General features: G+C 44.7%; 1 protein-coding gene across 3 annotated transcripts in view; it reads left to right on the plus strand.

The window, feature by feature from the left end:
- The first annotated feature begins 1,979 nt into the window (after positions 1–1,979).
- Positions 1,980–20,763, plus strand: part of KDM2A (lysine demethylase 2A) — a 105,801-nt gene continuing 87,017 nt past the window's right edge. The window contains exons 1-2 of one of the 3 annotated variants that reach the window (XM_073809239.1): positions 1,980–1,998; positions 4,115–4,238. In XM_073809239.1, the coding sequence (XP_073665340.1) occupies positions 4,197–4,238 (42 nt within the window). In that variant the 5' untranslated portion in view covers positions 1,980–1,998; positions 4,115–4,196. Of the gene's footprint in view, positions 1,999–2,095; positions 2,896–4,114; positions 4,239–20,763 lie in introns of those variants that run through there. The other 2 variants (XM_033861225.2, XM_073809240.1) reach the window with 2 other exon arrangements.

The following is a 20,763-nucleotide window of genomic DNA, read 5'->3' on the forward strand; positions in this document are numbered from 1 at the left end:
GAATAAAGAATATTTCCCAGTGACTGGAATGCAAGAGGGTGATACCATGTTAACAAACCTTTTGTGTTGTTTGTGAGAAGTTGAAGTCTGGTGTGGCAAAGCACTAAACTCTTCTCTGTTAGAGTAGTCATGCAAGCTGTTTAACCTTTCTGTACTTCAAGTGTCTATCTTTGAAATGAGTGTAATGGTACCTACACTTTAGCTTGTCCCCCAAGGATGTTGTGAGACAAAGCAGAGAATGTCCGTAAAGCTCCCCAAGTTTGCATGTAGAAAAACCTCATGTGCTAATAAATAATGATACTTTGGGTTTACATACTGCCTTTGCCCTAGAGTCCAAACCTTGACAGAAATAGAAGATATCATTATTTCAATTATTGTCTTTCTCTAACGAATCCTAAAAGAGTTCCATGTTGTTCATGGAAGTTATATGATTCACTCCATGCCCTTCCTCTCTCCTCCATCCCCGGATCCCAGGAATCAAGAGTTTAAAAGGTAGGAAACCAAGGCAGGGAGAAAAAAGATCTATGTGACACCTCTCAGCAAGAGTGTAGTGAAGCCAACAGAGCTGACCCGGGTGCGTTAACGCCCAAGCCACGGTCCTTTACGGGATTTATAATTTAAACGGGCCCCAAAGCACGAGATTGGCTGGGGAAATGCCCTGATCGCGGTTGGGCTGCTCGCATGGCGTTGCTCAGATACCTCTGGCCGGGCTCCGTCGACGTCCCCAGCCTGCTAGCCCGTCGGGCAGCTGTCGAGCCGCGGGAGCCCGTTCGTGGGCAGGGCTGGCGCGGCTCGGCGGCCGCTGCCCCGTCGCTGACCCTCGCGCGAAGCTGCGCGCACCGAGAGAAGACATCTTCCCGGCCGGGCCTCCAGCGCCCGCCGCGGCCCGGGGCGGCGGGGTCGGCCCGCGGGCTCGGGACAGCTCGCGCACCCCTCCGTGGGGGGCGCCCCGATTCGCCGGGGGCGGGGTCACGTCCCACCCGGGCCGCCGGGGGCACGGGCGCTGCGGAAACCTGAGCGTGGCCGAGGAGCGGGGGCTTGCAGGGCCACCTCCCCGGGCGCCTCGGGCCCGCGGTGGGCGCGCCGGCCGCCACCGCCCCCGGGCCGTCGCGGCGACCACTCCCGCGCCTGGTACCTGTGGACTCCCTTGGCAAGAGCCCGGAGCTCCCCCGGGGGAGCCGAGCCCAGGACAGACATGCTACTCCCGTTTCCTGCCCCTTCGGAGCGGCGAGGAGTGGGTGAGGCGGGACCGGGCTGCTGCACCGAGGAGGCCCCCGAGCCGAGGGCGGACTGGCCCCGCGGCGAGGGCGCCAGGGCCTGCCCGGTGATGGCGGGCAGGCCGGCCTCGGCCCATCGGTGGGCGCGTGAGGGGAGGGAAGCCGGCGGGAAGGCGCTCCTTCCCTGCGCCCCCTCGCCCTGGGCAGTCTGGCCGGCCGGGCCCAGCAGCCTGACCCCGGGAGACCCCGCTTTGAGGCGGGCAACGGCTGCCCTCGCCCAGGCCGCCCGGCCCTCAGGTTGTGCGACTGTGACGGGCTGACTCGCGCAGAGGGCGGTTGAAGGGGAATGGGGCGCTTCTCCCCACTGCTTGGGGAGGGGAGTGTTGTGCTTTGTGGGGGGTCGGGGGGTCACCACCCTCCCAGAAGAGGTGGGGGAGGGCCGCCGGCGCAGCTGGCCGGCGAGGGGCGGGGTCACAGAGGCGAAGTGTGTGTTCGAGCGAGGGCGTGTGGGGGGCAGGGCGCGCGCGGAGGAGGATCTGTGGCCTGCGCGCAGGCGCGAGCAGCGGGCCGGGCCCGAGCCCTGGAAGAAGGCCGACGGGGAGCGGGGGCGGTGGGCCGGCGGGAGGGCGGGCAGGCTGACGCTAGGGGGGGCGGGGAGCCGCGTCGGCGTCGCGGGGGCGCGGGCGATTCGAGGCCGACGCATCCGCGCGTGCGCGCGCCGGCAAAGTGTCCGCGTTAGAGGGGAGTGACGCGTGCGCGTTCACGTGCACCCCGGAGAGCGGTAAGCAGCGAGGAGAGGCTTGAAGGGGGGTGGGGGGTGGAGAGGCTAGCCGAAGGAGGGGTGGGGAGGCGGCGCCTGCGCAGTGCGCCGCGGAGGAGCTGTGTGTATGTGAGAGTCTGACGGGTTCAAAATGGCGGCGGCTGCTTCAGCGGCTCCTCCTGTGTGAGGGAAACAACACCCCTCCCCGGCAGCGGCGGCGGCGGCGGCGGCTGCGGCTCGCAGAGCACCTTCCCAGCGGCTGGGCCTGTCGCCGCTCCGTCTATCCTGGGCAGGGGGCGCTTCGGGAGGAGGGGCAACGCCAGGGGGCCCATCCCCCGGAATCCCTCCTCTGCGACTGGGGAGTAGCCGGGGGCTCGTCCCGCAGCGCGGAGCCCGGGCTGAGGGGGAGACGCGAGGGGAGCCGGGGCCCCCAGCCCGGCGCGCCGCGCCGCTCCCGCCCTCTCCGCCCCCCGGGGCCGGGGCCCGCGTTCCGGGGGGCCGGGGCGGCGCGGGCAGCCTCGGGTCGGCCGGTCTCAGCTGATCGGCCGCCGCTCCCGGGCTCCGGCGGTGGCCGAGCGGCTACTTGTCTAGGGCACGGCGGCCCCGCGGCCGGGGCTGGCCCGGGGCTCGGGCTCGGGCTGCTGACCGCTGGCCCGGGGGAGGCGGGGGCGCCCCGGGCTCGGCGCCGAGGGGTCGCGCTCCCCTCTCCTGACGCCTCAGACTCCCGGTCTCCAAAGCCAGAAGAGGAGGTTTGATTCAGCAACTGTTTCCTCTCTTTTCCGGGTCGCTGTGACCCTCTGGATACTGGGTTGATCCACGGAAAAAACCCGAAGACGACGTTTGGGATTTAATTTTTCCTCTCAGTTTTTGGAATCTTTTACTTCTCACTTGGACAAGAACTCACGAGCAAAATCCCCGGTGAGATTCCCCCTCCTGTCGCCCCCCCCCCTTGGAAGTTTTGGTTCGCTGTGTTATCTAAAGACTTAATGTAAAGTTTCTATTTCTTTTTCCGATGGTTGAACGAACCATTGAAACGCCTTTTCCTGGGGGAACCCGGCGAGATTTTCCATTTTTCCTCTCCGGCCCTGGCTGCTCTCAAGCCCGGGCGGTCTTCGCCCAGGGGGTGCAAACACGGTTTCCCTCCCGACTTGGGGCGAGGGCTTCCTCCAGGAGGGCTCTGCCACGAACTGCTCTTGCAAACTGTGTCATCAGGTCCAGTGGTCTCGTAGCAATTTTGAAAGGATGCTGTTAACGTGGCCTTAATGTAGTTACAAAAAAGAAAAAAAAATCTGCATTCTCTATGGAAGCCATTATCCTTGAGAATATTTAGGAAAAAGAAAAACCTTTCTTGGTATTAGGGATCGGCCGTCGCGCAAACCGGTCTTTAATGTTTGGAAAAGATGAATTTTACTTACGTCTCTAGGTAAAATCTTTATTACTTTACACAGAAAGATCTGATACATTTTTGTGTCTGATTTGCAACTCCCTTGAATTTGTTTCAGAGTTGTACACATCTTGTGTTGGGGTGGAGGGTTGGTTTGGGAATGAAAAGATCCGGGGAGTCTAGGAAGGAAGGCGACGATTGCATACGGATTTACTAGAGGTGTATGGGAAATTGTTTTGGAGTCTATTTAAATCCTAATTTCTTGTTCTCTTCTTATATAGTTAGTCTGTCCTTTTCTTTAGTTTCTAATTACGGGTGAGAGAGAACTAATTTGGTTAGGATCTGGATTAGTTCAGTGGCTGCTTCACCTGGCCAGCTCTCTAAGAGAGAAAAGTCCTGTGTCCCACCCCCCCTTTTTTCTTTTTTTTTTTTTTTTTTTTTTGCTAATGCTGCCATTGAAGGGGAGCCTTGCGTATTGTAATCCTGTGGGGAGAAACAAGTGGTATAGCCCGACAGTAAGGAACTGAAACCAACATCTTCTTGCCTATAGGCCTCAGACAGTTGTAATGTGATTAATGTTGATCTTGACATGGAACCACTTGCCCCAGAGCTGAGAGGTCCCAAACTGATGAAGAGGAACCAGATTTCTCAGGAAGCCTTTAACTTACACATGTCCTAAACACTTCATTCCGAGGAAAGAAAGGTTGAGTTCGAGGATGAGTTCTCATCTCTGCTCATATCATTATTCTTTAGTGTTGCAATCTGGTTCCTAAGGAGGAAGAGGAAGGCAGCCCTGGAGTGGTTTCTTTCTGTAATTTCAACAGAAGAGTGAGAGATGGAACCCGAAGAAGAAAGGATTCGTTACAGCCAGAGATTGGTTAGTATTTTCTTGTCTTTTTTTTTCTTTTCTTTTCTTTTCTTTTTTTCCAATTTTGAAGCAGAAAAACTATTTTGTTTACATTTGTGAACATACTGTGATTAAAACTTTTCAGGTGGCTTTTCTCTGCACCAGAGGAGGGAAGGTGTATTAGTATCTCATTTGAATTTTAGGCCAAGTAGTTAGAGTCTTAGTAGTCATCCTATTTGGAAATGGATTTATAGGTAGCTTTTAACTTCTGCTGAAACCGTTGTAAATCAAAGGATTTTATGGATTACAGTGTGACAAGGATTCCTAATTTTGCAATACTGACATTGTAATAAATCTAATTGATTATGTTAGATTTGAATGTAAATTTGAGGGGCAAAACTGTTTGAGGAAGGATAGTTCCGTATAATTTTTTTAGATTATTGTGTACCAAGATTTTTGGCTTTGAGCTGGGGAGTGGAAATGCGGATTTTTTTTTTTTTTTAACACAAATTAACACTGATAGGGTTGAAGGGGATTGATTGAGAGAAGGGAGAATGCTGGATGCTGATAAAGTTCTGTATTTTGTATTTGGGGAGGGATGTATATGATACATCTTATAAAAGTAAATTTTTACTTTGTAATGACTTGGAAGGAATTAGCTTGTATGTGCATATGAATACTTTGTCCATTAGGCTCCCGCTTTCCTCTCAGGGTTTCCCTACTGGAGTTTAAGAATTTGATTTTTGTTTTCCCTAGTCAAAGAGAGCTTTATTAATATTCTCACCATATATTCGTTTCAGAAATTTGACTTTATTTGTAGAGTGGGGAATGAGGAAAGCCACAGAACTATATGCATTATGTAAAATTTGGTGAACTGAAAGACCTAGAAAATTACTAAAGGAATTTATGCTGGTTTTATTTGGCTCTGCATTTTAGACTGAATTTGGAGGAAAAAAGAGTGATTCTTTAATTCATTTTCTGATAATGTCCAGACTCTTTGAGAAAAGGCTGTTCTCCCCCGCCCACCCCCCCCCCCACGCCCCAGTGTGACTGTTGAAAAGGTGTGGTGTGTATTGGCAAGTGTATCCAGTAGGCAATATGTTCTAGCAAAGCTTTATTTCAGAGATTTGCTTCTTGTCTCCTAATCTGTGTGTTGAGATTATAATTCTTTATCTTTAACTTTTAGAAATAAAGTATATCATCAGTGGAATTTTGTACGTTTAGGATTTATTTTTGTTTTGACATTTCTTGAATTCAGTTTTTTGGGGGGAAAAGAAAGAAGATGCTGCAAAATTCTTTTCTTGGTTAGTTACTGCTATATGGATTTTCGTTTTTATCACGTCAGGCTGGTAGAATTGCTGAGCTGTTTCATAAATATCTGAGAGATCTTGGGATCCAGTCTTTCAAAGCAAGTTTTTATTTTTTAACAAGATAGGGAGGTAGTGGTAAGGAGATCCAAAGAATCTGTGATTTTTGTCCTGGTAAGTTTTTTTTTTTTAATTGTAAAATGATTGCTACCTGTTGCACACATTAACCTTTTCCTTATCTAGCATATTTTTTCTTTTGGTTTATGTGTTTTTGTAGCAGTGTTGTGTAAGAGGGTACAGCAAATATTTTGGGAGAATCTTGCTCACTTAGAATTTTGGGTAATAATCTTGAGTTTAGGGTGACTGATGTCTGTTTTCCTTTTTTAAATTACATGACAAAATATATATCCAAAGTGTAAATCCCTTCCATAACATAACTTTTTTTTTTTTTTTTTTTTTTTTTTTGCGGTACGCGGGCCTCTCACTGTTGTGGCCTCTCCCGTTGCGGAGCACAGGCTCCGGACGCGCAGGCTCAGCGGCCATGGCTCACGGGCCCAGCTGCTCCGCGGCATGTGGGATCTTCCCGGACCGGGGCACAAACCCGTGTCCCCTGCATCGGTAGGCGGACTCTCAACCACTGCGCCACCAGGGAAGCCCCATAACATAACTTTTGATATGAGAGCATATTGGTGGCTAATTTGAATGGCAGTCTGCCTACCAAACTTTTAAATTTATTTATTTATTTATTTTTAAAATTTATTTATTTTATTTTTGTCTGCGTTGGGTCTTCATTGCTGCGTGTGGGCTTTCTCTAGTGGTGGCGAAAGGGGGCTACTCTTCATTGCAGAGCACAGACTTGAGACGCTCGGGCTTCAGTAGTTGTGGTGTGCGGGCTTCAGTAGCTGTGGCACACGGGCTTAGTTCTTCCGCGGCATGTGGGATCTTCCCGGACCAGGGCTCGAACCCATGTGCCCTGCGTTGGCAGGAGGATTCTTAACCACTGCGCCACCAGGGAAGCCCTAAATTTATTTATTTTATTTTATTTATTTTTGGCTGTGTCGCGTCTTTGTTGCTGTGCGCCGGCTTTCTCTAGTTGCGGCGAGCAGGGGCCACTGTTCGTTGTGGTACGCGGGCTTCTCATTGCGGTGGCTTCTCTTGTTGCGGAGCATGGGCTCTAGACACGCAGGCTTCAGTAGTTGTGGCTCACGGGCTGTAGGGCGCAGGCTCAGTAGTTGTGTACGGCCTTAGTTGCTCTGCAGCATGTGGGATCTTCCTGGACCAGGGCTCAAACCCGTGTCCCCCGCATTGGCAGGCAGATTCCTAACCACTGCGCCACCAGGGAAGCCCTACCTACCAAACTTTTAATGTCTCTGTGGCAAGTGCTTATATTACAGAATTCTCTATTGATGAAGTTAGATATTTGAGGAATTTTAAGACTGACATGAAGGCATAAAGGCTAATTTTTACAGTAGCTATAACACTGTATCTCTTTAAGTCAAAGTATAGAATTTAGTTTTGTTTTGCAGTTACTGGCCATGGAACATAAAGTTTGAAAGAGAGACAAAATGACAGGTGTGCTAATTTGGCTTGGTGATTAAACTTTGTGTGGTCTCATACTATATGTTTGTCGAATTGAATTACCTAGTGCATTGATTATAGTGTTATTGGCTATCACTTCCATATTGTTTTAGAGGACAAAACCTAAATGGTTATCCCTCTGTGACATACTTTCAAAATAGCCTCTTGGGAGAGAAAATGTAGTATACCACTATTAACAGTCTGAGGCCAAACTCGTTTCAGAGCAAGAGTGACTTTAATATTGAGGATCTTTTACCTATCTTTAAAAAAAAAAAGTTGTATCCTTACTTATAAGAATATGTATTATTCATGATTGAATAGATCCTTTTTAATGCTTTTAACTGACATAGCTATTTCAAGTTCACAGACTGGATTTGGTGAGATAAATTTTGATATGTTTGTATCACCTTTGTGACAAGCCATTTTTTAAAAAATCAGACATAGCTAGTTTTTAAAAATTGGCTTGTCTTTTGTCAAACTAGTATTTATCTATTACATGTAGAAGAGAATTACACCTTTGAATATGGTATGTACGTGTAGATTTGGGGCATAAGCTCTTCTTTCTGGAACTAGAACATTTACTTATTTTGCAGTGTAGGGAATACAAGGGAGGGTAAATGCTGTTTTGATTTTTTTTAAACAAGCCACTGTTCTGTTTTTAATGAAAAGATTAGTAGTTTTGTGTATGGATTTCTAGAAGAAAGCCAGATAGATCTCCATGGGAAGTTGACATAGTTGAGGAGGTATTCAAGTGAGAGGTATAGAAGCTTCAGGTTGGTGATGGGTGGATATTTGGTTATCCTGAGGTAATGATGATTTATTTCTGTATTTCTAGTAAATTAAGATGTAGGACCTTACTGAGAAACATGGACAGGTACTAATTTTAGAACTTTTTTTCTTCATTTGGTTTCAGGAGCCAAAGTGTTGAAGTATTTCTGAATGTTTGTCACAGCCATGTATATTTAAATGTTCGTTTATAGGGAATGTTCAACATAATATCTTATAGTTTCTTAATCTAAAATATTAGTTAAATCCTCAGCAATTGTAGTCAATGATCTTTTAAGTTTTTGAAATCACACCAATTCTGAGTAATCCTTATTATTGCACAATAAAAATAAAATCAAGGACAAAATAATGTGCATCTGAAGTAAATGCTTAAGGTATAGTTACATTTAGTATGGAGAAAAATTCACTGACCCCTGCCAAAGGCAATTGTAGAAACAAATGAACGCCTAAATCAATGTAAAAAGGTGAAGACAATATACTTCAGGGTAAAAGAAGTTATATGACATGAATATTTTTTTCCCTTGACTTCACCTAAGCCTAGTGCTGTTATCTGAAGGGAGAGATGCTGATTTACTTGAGAATTCAGCTTGCTTGTCAATCTTGATGCTAAGATGAAGAGATTTTCTAAAGGATGTTATTATACTACTGGATGCTCAATCCTGTTAATGTGCCTTACATATGATTCTCTCTGAAATAGCTAAATCATTTATCTGTTGCAAGAAACTGAGGGCACTGAGTCCTTATGATATTCTCACCTTTCTTTGGGTCATCCTTAAAATTGTCTCCCCAGATTCAGGAGCAATGAACAGATTATCCCTTTTACAAACAGTCGCACTTTGAATGTCCCCGCTCTAAGGTCTTTCTGCCCAGGAATAGACCAGGCAAAATAAAAACCTAATTTTAAGCAATTTTTTCCATAGTTTATTAATAATTAAAAAAATTATAGATGGTCTAAATTGTTGAATTTGCTTATTTATCATCATTCCATTAGACTTAACTGTCAGTCTCTATTGGTGGAGGAGTACATTGTTCGGAGTGTTGCAGTCTCCTTCCTGGTGATGTAGGAAAAACTTGTTGCCCATTTTTGGCATTCAAAATGCAGATGATGAGGGAGCTAATTCTTTATACTTATGCATCAGTCTTCCACAGTTACCCGTATTTTGGGGACCCAGAATACAGGGCTGTATTTAAGCCCCATTACTTTCTCTTATTTATTTTGCTGAGCACTAATCACTACCATACTTAAGTTTGTTTGTGCATATCTCTCCATTAGAGTACAGGCTCCTTGAGAGTTGGGACTTTGTTTTTGTTTATGGTGTCTACTGGATGCTTTGAATAGTGCCTGACACATAGAAAGTGCTCAATAATTAGCCTCAAAAAGAGAGAAGAAAGTACTCTCAGTCTGCAATGTAGAAAGTGCTCAATAAGTATTTGTTGATATTGTTGAAAGCCCTCATAAGTATTTACTTTTCTTTGCTATGAGTTTTCTTGACTGCTAGGAATAGATCACTAGAATGGAGGAGAGTTTGGTATACAGGGATGAGCAAAATATTGGGGTATTGGGTTCTGTAGTATACATAAGAACCAGAAGGCCTAAGCTCTAACAAATGAAAACTTATGCTTAGCACACGTGCCACATGAACACATTTATAGTATTTAAGCCATTAGAACAGATAAGAAAATATTTAGTTAACTGTAAAAGCTCAGTCTGAATTTTAAGCTTCCTATCTCAAATCCTGTCCTAAACCCTCCATGTTACGGTTTTTGCTGACTTTAAGACAACCTTAAAGTTGTGAAGTTGCAAGCGACGGTGTTTGTGTTACTCTCAAGTCTTGGTTTTTGTAAACTGATACAGCCACTATGGAGAACTGTATGGAGGTTCCTTAAAAACTAAAAATAGAACTACCATACGACCCAGCAGTCCCACTACTGGGCATATACCCTGAGAAAACCATAATTCAAAGAGAGTCATGTACCACAATGTTCATTGCAGCTCTATTTACAGTAGCCAGGACATGGAAGGAACCTAAGTGTTCATCGACAGATGAATGGATAAAGAAGATGTGGCACATATATACAATGGAATATTACTCAGCCGTAAAAAGAAACGAAATTGAGTTATTTGTAGTGAGGTGGGTGGACCTAGAGTCTGTCATACAGAGTGAAGTAAGTCAAAGAGAAAAACAAATACCATATGCTAACACATACGTATGAAATCTTAAAAAAAAAAAAAAAGGTTCTGAAGAACCTAGGGGCAGGACAGGAATAAAGACGCAGACGTAGAGAATGGACTTGAGGACATGGGGAAGGGGAAGGGGAAGCTGGGACGAAGTGAGAGAGTGGCATGGACATATATACACTACCAAATGTAAAATAGATAGCTAGTGGGAAGCAGCCGCATAGCACAGGGAGATCAGCTCTGTGCTTTGTTACCACCTAGAGGGGTGGGATAGGGAGTAGATATGGGGATATATGTATAGCTGGTTCACTTTGTTATAAAGCAGAAACTAACACACCATTATAAAGCAATTATACTCCAATAAAGATGTTAAAAAAAAAGTCTTGGTTTTGACCATTAAGTCAGGGAATGGATACATTTGCTGTATACCATGCAGAGGGACATAACATTCTTATTTTCTGTTCCTTTTTATTTTTCTTCTTGGGGAATGAACATCCTTAGTCAGGTTTTATTAATGTGCTCTCTTTATCTCATTTTTGGGATAATATAGTGTTTTTGCATTGTGCTTTCACATCAACAGAGGTTAAAATTCAATAAACATTTATCATGTGTCAAGTACTAGGCTAGGTTCTTTCAAATGCGTTACCTTATTTAATCTTCAAAACAGCCCTGTAAGGTAGATGGTATAGTTTCCAACCTTAATTTTTTTTTTTTAAATAAATTTATTTATTTATTTTTGGCTGTGTTGGGTCTTCATTTCTGTGCGCGGGCTTTCTCTAGTTGCGGCCAGCGGGGGTCACTCTTTATCGTGGTGCGCGGGCCGCTCACTGTCGCGGCCTCTCTTGTTGCGGAGCACAGGCTCCAGACGCGCAGGCTCAGTAGTTGTGGCTCACGGGCCTAGTTGCTCCACGGCATGTGGGATCTTCCCAGACCAGGGCTCAAACCTGTGTCCCCAGCACTGGCAGGCAGATTCTCAACCACTGCACCACCAGGGAAGCCCCAACCTTAATTTTTTTTATCATGGTAATGGAGGCGTAGGGAGCTGCCTTGACTTGACCAGGGTCACAAAGTTGGTAAGGGGTGGAACGAGACTTTGAACCCTGTGTTTCTTCTTTCACACCTTATCATCTCTCTTGCCGTGTATTTCATACAGAAAACAAATGATAGGTACTCCTGTTGTAGGAAGTTGTAAACTGAGTGCTTCATCTTTTTTTGAGGCTACTGTTACAGTTTCTTTCCTAACAAATATCTGCTTAATAGCCTAAATGAGATAGCTACAAATATTTGACAGCTAACATTTGATTATGTTTTTTAAAAATTGGCACGTTCTTTCTTTTTTGTGAACTTTGAACTTACTGCACTTGATCTATTAAAATAGCAATATTCATGCAGTTTGTGTATATGTCAAGCCTTTTATTTATGCATGTCACTCATATCATTGTTTTCTGTTTTAAATTTTAGGTTCTTGGGGGTTTTCTCTATCTGTGAGTACTTGGTAAAAACTTAAAGCATAAAGATAAAAGGCAGCAGATAGTGACCAAATGAGTGGTTTTGGCAAATACAGTGGTGAAGCCTCCTTCAGGTAGGTAGAGAGGAGGAGGGAAGAGGGTGGTCTTGTAGGAGCTAAAGAGAGCGTAAGCTTTACTATAGATTAGTAGGACTAAAGTAGAAGATTTGTTTGGGAGGTAGTGTTGATAATGTAGGGAACACATTTTAAACAATTACGAAAGCCAGGTATGGAAAATAGCCGTTAGAAGCTGTGGTTTGTTTTTAATTGAACACTAATTTGATCAAAATGTTTTTTTTACGAGTAATATTTTTGTAATTTTAAGTCAGGGAGGTGTCTAGAAGAATACTGAAATAGATTACCTCTTGAGGTGATAGGTTACCTGAACTCTAGGGCAGTGGTTCTTGAAGTGTGGTCCACTTACCAGCAAGGTAAACATTATCTGGATGTCTGGGAACTAGTTAGAAATGCATATTTTTGGGCCCTGCCTCATACTTTTGGTGGATCAGAAACTCTGGGGTTTGGGACCCAGTGATCTGTGTTTTAACAAGCCAGGTGATTCTGTTGTGTGCAGAAGTTTGAGAACTACTGCTCTGGGGTATAGATAGTAGAAATGGAAAGGAAGAGATAGAAGCAAGACACTTTGGCAGTGAAGGACTGACAAAACTTGGTGAATGATAGATACCAGCATGTTAGGATGGAAAAGAGTGCTTGACTGGGGATCATGAGCCCAGAGTCCTAGTACCAATTCTATTACCAGCTATAGTTTTGAGCAAGAGAACTGACCTCTTATTGAGGGAGTTGTACTAAGTGATTTCTGAGGATTTTGGAAGCAAAGACAAATGAATTAAGGTGGACTCTGGGATTAAGTCTCGATTATCAGGAAGATCAGAGGGAGGAATTTTTGAAAGAGGGAGGAGTGAGTGTGGGCAGATGTTTTAGACATTTGGAACAGATTTGTTTAAAGCAGAGGTTCTCAGCTGGGTGTGATTTTTGCCCCCTGCCCCGGAGACATTTGGCAATATCTGGAGACATTTTTGATTGTCAGACTAGGAGAGTACTACTGGTATGTTAGTGAGTAGAGGCTAGGGATGCTGTTAAAACATCCCATTAAACATTCCCTACAACAGAACCTGCCGTATAGTGCGGGGAGCTCAGCTCGGTGCTCTGTGGTGACCTAGATGGGTGGGATGGGGTGGTGGTGGGAGGGAGGTCCAAGAGGGAGGGGATATATGTATACATATAGCTGATTCACTTCGTTGTACAGCAGGAACTAACACAACATTGTAAAGCAACTATACCCCCAAAACAAAAACCAAAACAAATTGCCCATAACAAAGAATTATCCAGTGTTAATTGGGTGAGATTGAAAACTGATTTAAAGAGAGCTATCCAGTAGATGGGTTCTAGGTTTCCATCCTGATTATCTGCTGTTAATCTTAGAGTTTTAAGTCCAACACAAAACATCTTGAAAGCATCTCAGATTGTTTTTCTCAGGGCTTTGCCCAAATAAGCATGAAGTGGTTTTTTTGTTGTTGAATTTTTGCAAAAGTAACTTCATGGTCATGGCAAATCCTCAACCTAGTTGCAGATTTCTTTATTATTCCTTTAAACTTATTCTAAGATCACTTGATTTGGGCAACCAAAGTAAGTACTCACTGTCTTGAGATGAATAGTTAAGTTATAACAATAAATCATCTTTTGGTATTCTCTTTGAAGGATAGCAAAAAATGAGCTAAAAGCTGTGGGTGTTGATGTGAACAAATATTGAAATACTTTTGATTACCATGTGGCTGAATAAACCCATGGCCATTCCTGAGAAACAACCTCATGAGCTGGTTGTGGCCCTCAGTGTGAATTTAAGGTAGCCCCAACCTTAATTTATCTCTTTATATCCCTGGATCACAGAAGTTACGAAGTCTTTTGTGTCAGGGCAGTAATCTAGCCAACCCTTTCTTGTTTCTGACAGTAACTTCAAGAGAATGTATATTCATAAATACGGTGATTGTATTGTAGGACTTTAATCATTTCCAATGTACCTCTGTGTTTACTGTCTTTTGATCATCTTATTCTTTTGATCATCACAATTGCAGGGGTTGCTAGGACATGGGGATGGTGCTACCATGTTGCACAATTCCTGAGGGACCCATTCACATTTCTTATTCTATGTGAAAGATGCTCTTGGAGATGAGCAGTGTGCAAACAAACAAAAAAAAGGGACTCTTTCTGGGTGGGTAAGATAAAGGAAGGGCTTCCCTCAAGGTGCAGTGGTTAAGAATCTGCCTGCCAATGCAGGGGACACAGGTTTGAACCCTGGTCCAGGAAGATCCCACGTGCTGCAGAACAACTAAGCCTGTGCACCACAACTACTGAGCCTGTGCTCTAGAGCCTGCAAGCCACAACTACTGAACCCGTGTGCCTAGAGCCCATGCTCCGCAACAAGAGAAACCACAGCAATGAGAAGCCCGCATACCACAATGAAGAGTAGCCCCTGCTCTCCGCAACTAGAGAAAAGCCCGTGCAGCAATGAAGACCCAATGCAGCCAAAAATAAATATAAATAAAACAAATTTCTTTCAAAAAAAAGATAAAGGAAAAGCCACCTTGTATATTTGAAACAAAGGGAGAAAAGAGTCCAGTCTGATGAATAATAGCACACATTAATTGAGTGTATATTATGTGCTTGGTACTGACCTTTTACATATATTAACTAATTTAATTTTCAGCAGCCCTTTGAGGTAGGTTCTGTGATTTCCATTTTCTAGTTTGGAAACTGAGGCATAGCACAGTTAAATAACTTGTCCCAGGTTATTCAGCTAAGTAGGGAAAGAGCCAGGATTTATAGTAGACAGTCTAAGATATACTGCCTCTTTTTCAACTTTGTTGGAACGCAGTTTGTAAATGTTCTGCTGTTGAATTTAGGGTGTTCCCCAAGTCATCTTTTCTCACTCAAGAGATTCATTCACTTAAATGTTTGCTGAGTGCTTACACTGTGTCAGGCACTTAACATGGGCTTTGCTTTTTTAGAACTTCCAAATAACTGTGGTTTCAGGTAGTGCTGAATACTTTGAAGAAATTAAGAGGGGGATAAAATACTTGTAGGGTGGGGATCACTCCTTGAGTTGGGTCATTGGTAAAGGCTCCCTGAGAAGATGGTGTTTGTAACTGAGACCTGAGCGATGAGGAGCCAGTCTTGTGAAGGTCAAGGCCTTGGGGGACCAGATCTGGGTCAGCAGAGCTCTAGGTTGAGGGACCACCTAATGCAAAGCCCTATGGTAGGAATGAGAAAATATTACAAGCACTTAACCACATGTCAGACACCATACAGGGCACTTGGGATACAGATACAGTGATGAGCAAGATAGGCATGGTCCCTCTGTCATCAAGATTACGGTCTGTTAGGGAAGTCAGACAATAAATACTTATAATGTTAATTATAGTTATGCAAAGGACTACAAAGATAATGTAGGAGGCAATGAAAGTGTATAATAGAGTGACCTAATCTAAACTTCAGGAGTGGGAAGAGGCATCAGGGAACACTTTTCCTGAGAAAACCTTTAAAGCTGAGACCTGAAGGTGAGTAAGAGGTAACCAGGCAAAAAGGAGAAGTGATTATCATATGCAGAACCTCCGAGGTTGGAAGGAATCTGACATGTTTGAGGAGCCTACCAACCAAACCAAACCAAAAAGGACGGTGTAACTGGAGAGAGGAAGTAAGTGGTGGAGACAGTTAAAATCCTGGCAAGGTAATCAGGGGTCAGGTCAAGTAGGGCTTTATTCTTTTCTTTTTAAATTTATTTATTTATTTATTTTTGATTGCGTTGGATCCTTGTTGCTGGACGTGGGCTTTCTCTAGTTGCAGCTAACGGGGGCTACTCTTTGTTGCGATGCGCGGACTTCTCACTGCGATGGCTTCTCTTGTTGCAGAGCACGGGCTCTAGGTGCACGGGCTTCAGTAGTTGCAGCACGTGGGCTCAGTGGTTGTGGGTCACGGGCTCTAGAGCACAGGCTCAGTAGTTGTGGCGCACAGGCTTAGTTGCTCCATGGCATGTGGGATCTTCCTGGACCAGGGCTCAAAGGGTAGAGCTTTATTCTGAAGGCAGTGGGAATGCAAAGTTCAGCAGAGGAGTATAACATGCTTGGAGTAATATCAGTAGCTGCAGTGTAGAGAAGGGATCAGGGAGAGGTAAGAATGGATTTGGTGAGAACAACTAGGAGGCTACTGCAGTTCAGGTAAGATAAGATGGTAGTATGGTTGAGAGTGCTGGCAGTAGAATTATAGAGGTCTTCAGGAATATTTAGGAAATGGAATCAAAGGACTTTGGTTCATTGGTTGTGTGGAGGGTGAGGTTAAGGGTTACATATAAGCATAACTCCCACGTTTTTCTCATGTGAGTGGTTTGTGGTGCAGTCCTTTTATTGAGATACAGGGCGCACTGAAGGAAGAGCAGGTTTGGAGATTGAGGGGAAGAGCTTACGTTCAGTTTTGAGTTAAGTTTGGACAGGTTGAGTGTGAAGTGCCTGTGAGACATCCTGGTAGAACTGTTGAGTAGGTAACTGGCTGTGGTTCTGGGCTTCAGGAAGGGCTTATTGGCATATAGTTGGATCTTACTGGCATACGTGTGGTAGTTGAAGTTGGGTAGACAGGGAGTGACTTACAAAGGGGGTGAGAAGGAGGAACCAGAGGGATATGAGGAAAATCAGGAGAAGTGGTGCTGGGACTTCCCTGGTGGTCCAGTGGGTAAGACTCCTCACTCCCAATGCAGAGGGCCCGGGTTTAATCCCTGTTCGGGGCACTAGATCCCGCATGCAGGCCGCAACTAAGAGTTCGCATGCCGCAACGAAGATCCTGCATGCCACAACTAAGGCCCGGTGTGGCCAAAATAAATAAATAAATAAATTCTTTAAAAAAAAAAAAAAAGAGTAGTTGTGCCTTGGGGACTTCCCTGGCGGTCCAGTGGTTAAGACTCCACACTTCCAAGCAGGGGCATGGGTTCAATTCCTGGTTGGGGAACTAAGATCCCACATGCCATGTGGTGGGGCCAAAAGATTTCAAAAAAAAAAAAGGATAAACAGTATTTATCAGGCACTGTTCTAACCATCAGTGTATTTTTACTCATTTAATGCTTGTAACTCTATGAAGTAGGTGCTTTTATTATCTCTATTTTATAGATCAGGAAAATGATACAAGAAGGGACTGTATAATTTGCTCAAGACCACTGGGTAGTAACTGGAGAAGTTGGTTTTCGAACCCAGGTTTGTATGGCTCCAGTTTGCATTCTTTTTTTTTTTTATAAATTTGTTTATTTAGTTTGGGGTTTTTTTTGGCTGCGTTGGATCTTCATTGCTGTGTGTGGGCTTTCTCTAGTTGCAGCGAGCGGGGGATACTCTTCGTTGCAGTGTGCGGACTTCTCATTGCGGTGGCTTCTCTTGTTATGGAGTACGGGCTCTAGGCACGCGGGCTTCAGTAGTTGTGGCACGTGGGCTCCGTAGTTGTGACTCACGGACTCTACAGCGCAGGCTCATAGTTGTGGCTCACGGGCTTAGTTGCCCTATGGCATGTGGGATCTTCCCGGACCAGGGCTTGAACCCATGTCCCCTGCATTGGCAGGCGGATTCTTAACCGCTGCGCCACCAGGGAAGTCCCCAGTTTATATTCTTTTTTTCTTTTTCCGCGGTACACGGGCCTCTCACTGTTGTGGCCTCTCCCGTTGCGGAGCAACAGGCTCCAGACGCACAGGCTCAACGTCCATGGCTCACGGGCCTAGCCGCTCCATGGCATGTGGGATCTTCCTGGACCAGGGCACGAACCCGTATCCCCTGCATTGGCAGGCGGACTCTCAACCACTGCGCCACCAGGGAAGGAAGCCCTCCAGTTTATATTCTTAAACACCACTTTACACTAATAGTGTTTCAAAGAGGAGAGAGTGGTCAGCTGAGGTGGATGCTGCTTACAGGCTGAGTATACTGAAGACTTGAGATTTCCATTGGATTTGGCAACATAGAGGTTATTGGTGACTTTAAACAGGAGTTTTGGTGGCATTTGGGGGCAAAAGACATTCTTCAAAATAAATGTGAGATTAAACAGAGACAGTGAATGAAGAGAAGTTTAGAGAAGTTTGGCTGTGAACAGAGAAGTGGAGTAAGTCGTTAGCTACAAGTGTAAGATCCAGAGAATGTTCTCTTCAATGTTTATTTGTTTGCTGTGTTTTGTTTTAAGATAGAAGAGACCACTGCATTTTTTTGTTAATGGCGTTATCAACTATTACTCCTTCTTCTGTTACTCTCCATATTTAATTAGTTGCTAAGCCCTGCTGGATTTCTGATATTCATCTCTTTGTAGTTCCTACTGCCACTTCTAGTTCTTACTCTTAGCCTGGACTATTGTAGTAGCCTTTTCTTAGATTTTTTAATTTTTATTTATTATTATTTTTTTTTAGTGTCAATTCTTTTTTTTTTTTTAAAGTTTATTAATTTATTTTGGCTGCGTTGGGTCTTCATTGCTGCGTGTGGGTTTTCTCTAGTTGTGGCGAGCGGGGGCTACTCTTCGTTGTGGTGTGCGGGCTTCTCATTGCGGTGCGTGGGCTTCTCACTGCGGTGGCTTCTCTTGTTGCGGAGCATGAGCTCTAGGCACACGGGCTTCAGTAGTTGTGGCACACAGGCTCAGTATTTGCAGCTCGCAGGCTCTAGAGCCCAGGCTCAGTAGTTGTGGCGCATGGACTTAGTTACCCCGCAGCATGTGGGATCTTCCCAGACCAGGGCTCGAACCCGTGTCCCCTGCATTGGCAGGCAGATTCTTAACCACTGCGCCACCAGGGAAGTCCCTCCATTATTTCTTATATTGTGCTCCTAAGGTTCTGATAATGTTATTCCTATCCTCTGTGACATTTCCATTCTGTAAAGTCACTGGTGGCATGGGACAGACACTGGACCTTGGTTCATGAAACTTGGCTTTGAATTTCAGCTTATAAACTGTGTAAACTTGAGCAAGTTATTTAACCTTGATGAACTTTCATTTTTCATGTGTGGAATAGTAAAAATAAAACTTACATTTTGGAAATAGCTTATTAGTGCTTGGTTAACTTTAAAGGTTTGCCACTATAGGCGCGAACTCCTTAGCCTGGTATTCAGGCTTTCCTGCACACTTGTGATATCCTGTCCCTACCCTAGGGTTTATCCTCTAAAACCCATTTGCAGTATTGTTTTCTTAATCCTATATGTTGAAGGAAACCTCTTTTCTGAACACTCATAGTTTTTCTCGCTATCTCTTGTGATATCTAACTGGATACAAGATAGAAAGCTTGATTATGTCTAGATTATATGCTCCTTGAGGACAGAGCATGGCACACAGATAGCACAGAACTATTTACATCACTGAGACTGTAACATTACGAGTTGGTTAACTTCGTCATGAGCACATGGTAGAATGTAATCAAATTAATTTACTGCATTCTCTTGTTAAGTGCTGACAGTACTGCTATAATTATCAGGAGGGTGGTGGTCAGACAAAAGAGAAGGGAGCCAAGGAACAAGAATTTGCCACGTCTGGTTGCCCCACTTGTTATGGTCAGTAGAGAAAGGTGGAACAGACTGCTCATGTTCTTGAGACCATCCAGTTACCTTATTTCTTATACCATGCTCACCAGGCTACTTTCTTAATTAGTTTGGTTCCCCTGTTCCTTGGGAAATGGGTTCCCTGGATAATGGGCATGAGTATTCACAGTGCTAGGCATTGTGAAGAAGTTAACTGACAATCCTTTTATCTTGCAGAGTTGAGTACTAGCCTACCAAGATCTCTCCTCTGGGGCTTCCCTGGTGGCGCAGTGGTTGAGAGTCCGCCTGCCGATGCAGGGGACACGGGTTCGTGCCCCAGTCCAGCAGGATACCACATGCCGTGGAGCGGCTGGGCCTGTGAGCCATGGCCGCTGAGCCTGCACGTCCGGAGCCTGTGCTCCGCAACGGGAGAGGCCACAACAGTGAGAGGCCCGCGTACTACAAAAAAAAAAAAAAAAAAAAGTCTCTCCTCTGAACCTTAAAGGAGACAAGAATGTCCACTTAACAGTAGTAGTGTCTACACTCTTCTTATGTACAAAGGTTTGAACGGTGTGTAGAATGCTAAGGTACCATCATACCTTAGCTCAGACCCTTTTCTCCGGGGAGAATTTCTTTGACTAGGTCAGATCTTCCAGTTATTCTCATAGTATAGAATACCTCTTATGTGTAGCACTTCTCAAAATTGCCACTTTGCTTGGGTTATTATTTGATTGTCTGTTTCCCTTTTAGAATATAAGCATCATTAAAGGCTGCTACAGTGCCTTTTCTCACCATTTTATCCCCGTGCTTGGTACAGGTCCTGGTCCACAGTAGGTTCTTGATGGATTTTTTTTCTGTGAATGTGCATATCTAAAATGCTTTCCCTCCCACCCCATTCTGTCTTCTTGGGTAAGCTCTTAGTAAGCTCTTAGTTGTCCTCTAAGACCCCCAGATGTTGCTCTTCTCTTGAGTTCTCCTCAGTTACATTCCCAAGACACTTCTTATGCATTTTTGCTCTGGGACTAGTCACTTTGTGTTGTAATTCTTTGACCACGAGTCTATTTTCACCCAGCTAGAGTAGACTCTTTTCCAGTTTTATTGAGAAATAATTGACATACATCACTGTATAAGTTTAAGGCGTACAGCATCATGGTGTGATTTACATATATTGTGAAATGATTACCGCAATAGGTTCAGCTAATATCCATCTTCTCATACAGATACAATAAAAAGAAGAGAAGGGGACTTCCCTGGCGGTCCAGTGGTTCAGCCTCTGTGCTTCCAATGCAGGGGGCACGGGTTCAGTCCCTGGTTAGGGAACTAAGATCCCACATGCTGTGTGGTGTGGCAAAAAAAAAAAAAGAGAAGAAAGGAAAAAAAATTTTTTCTCCTTGTGATGAGAACTCTTAGGAATTTCTCTTCCAACAACTTTTCTACATATCATACAGCATTGTTAGCTGTAGACATCATGTTGCACATTACATCCCTAGTACTTTTTTTTTTGTAACATCCCTAGCACTTATTTATCTTCTAACTGTAAGTTTGTACCTTTTGACCACCATCCTCCAGTTTCCACTCCCCCCACACCTCATCTCTGGTAAGCACTAGAGTAGACTTCTTTAAGGCAAGAACCATGTTGTTTTCAAGTGCTCAAGTGCATTTTATT

The sequence above is a fragment of the Tursiops truncatus genome, chromosome 8 (assembly GCF_011762595.2).
Source record: "Tursiops truncatus isolate mTurTru1 chromosome 8, mTurTru1.mat.Y, whole genome shotgun sequence".
NCBI lineage: Eukaryota > Metazoa > Chordata > Mammalia > Artiodactyla > Delphinidae > Tursiops > Tursiops truncatus.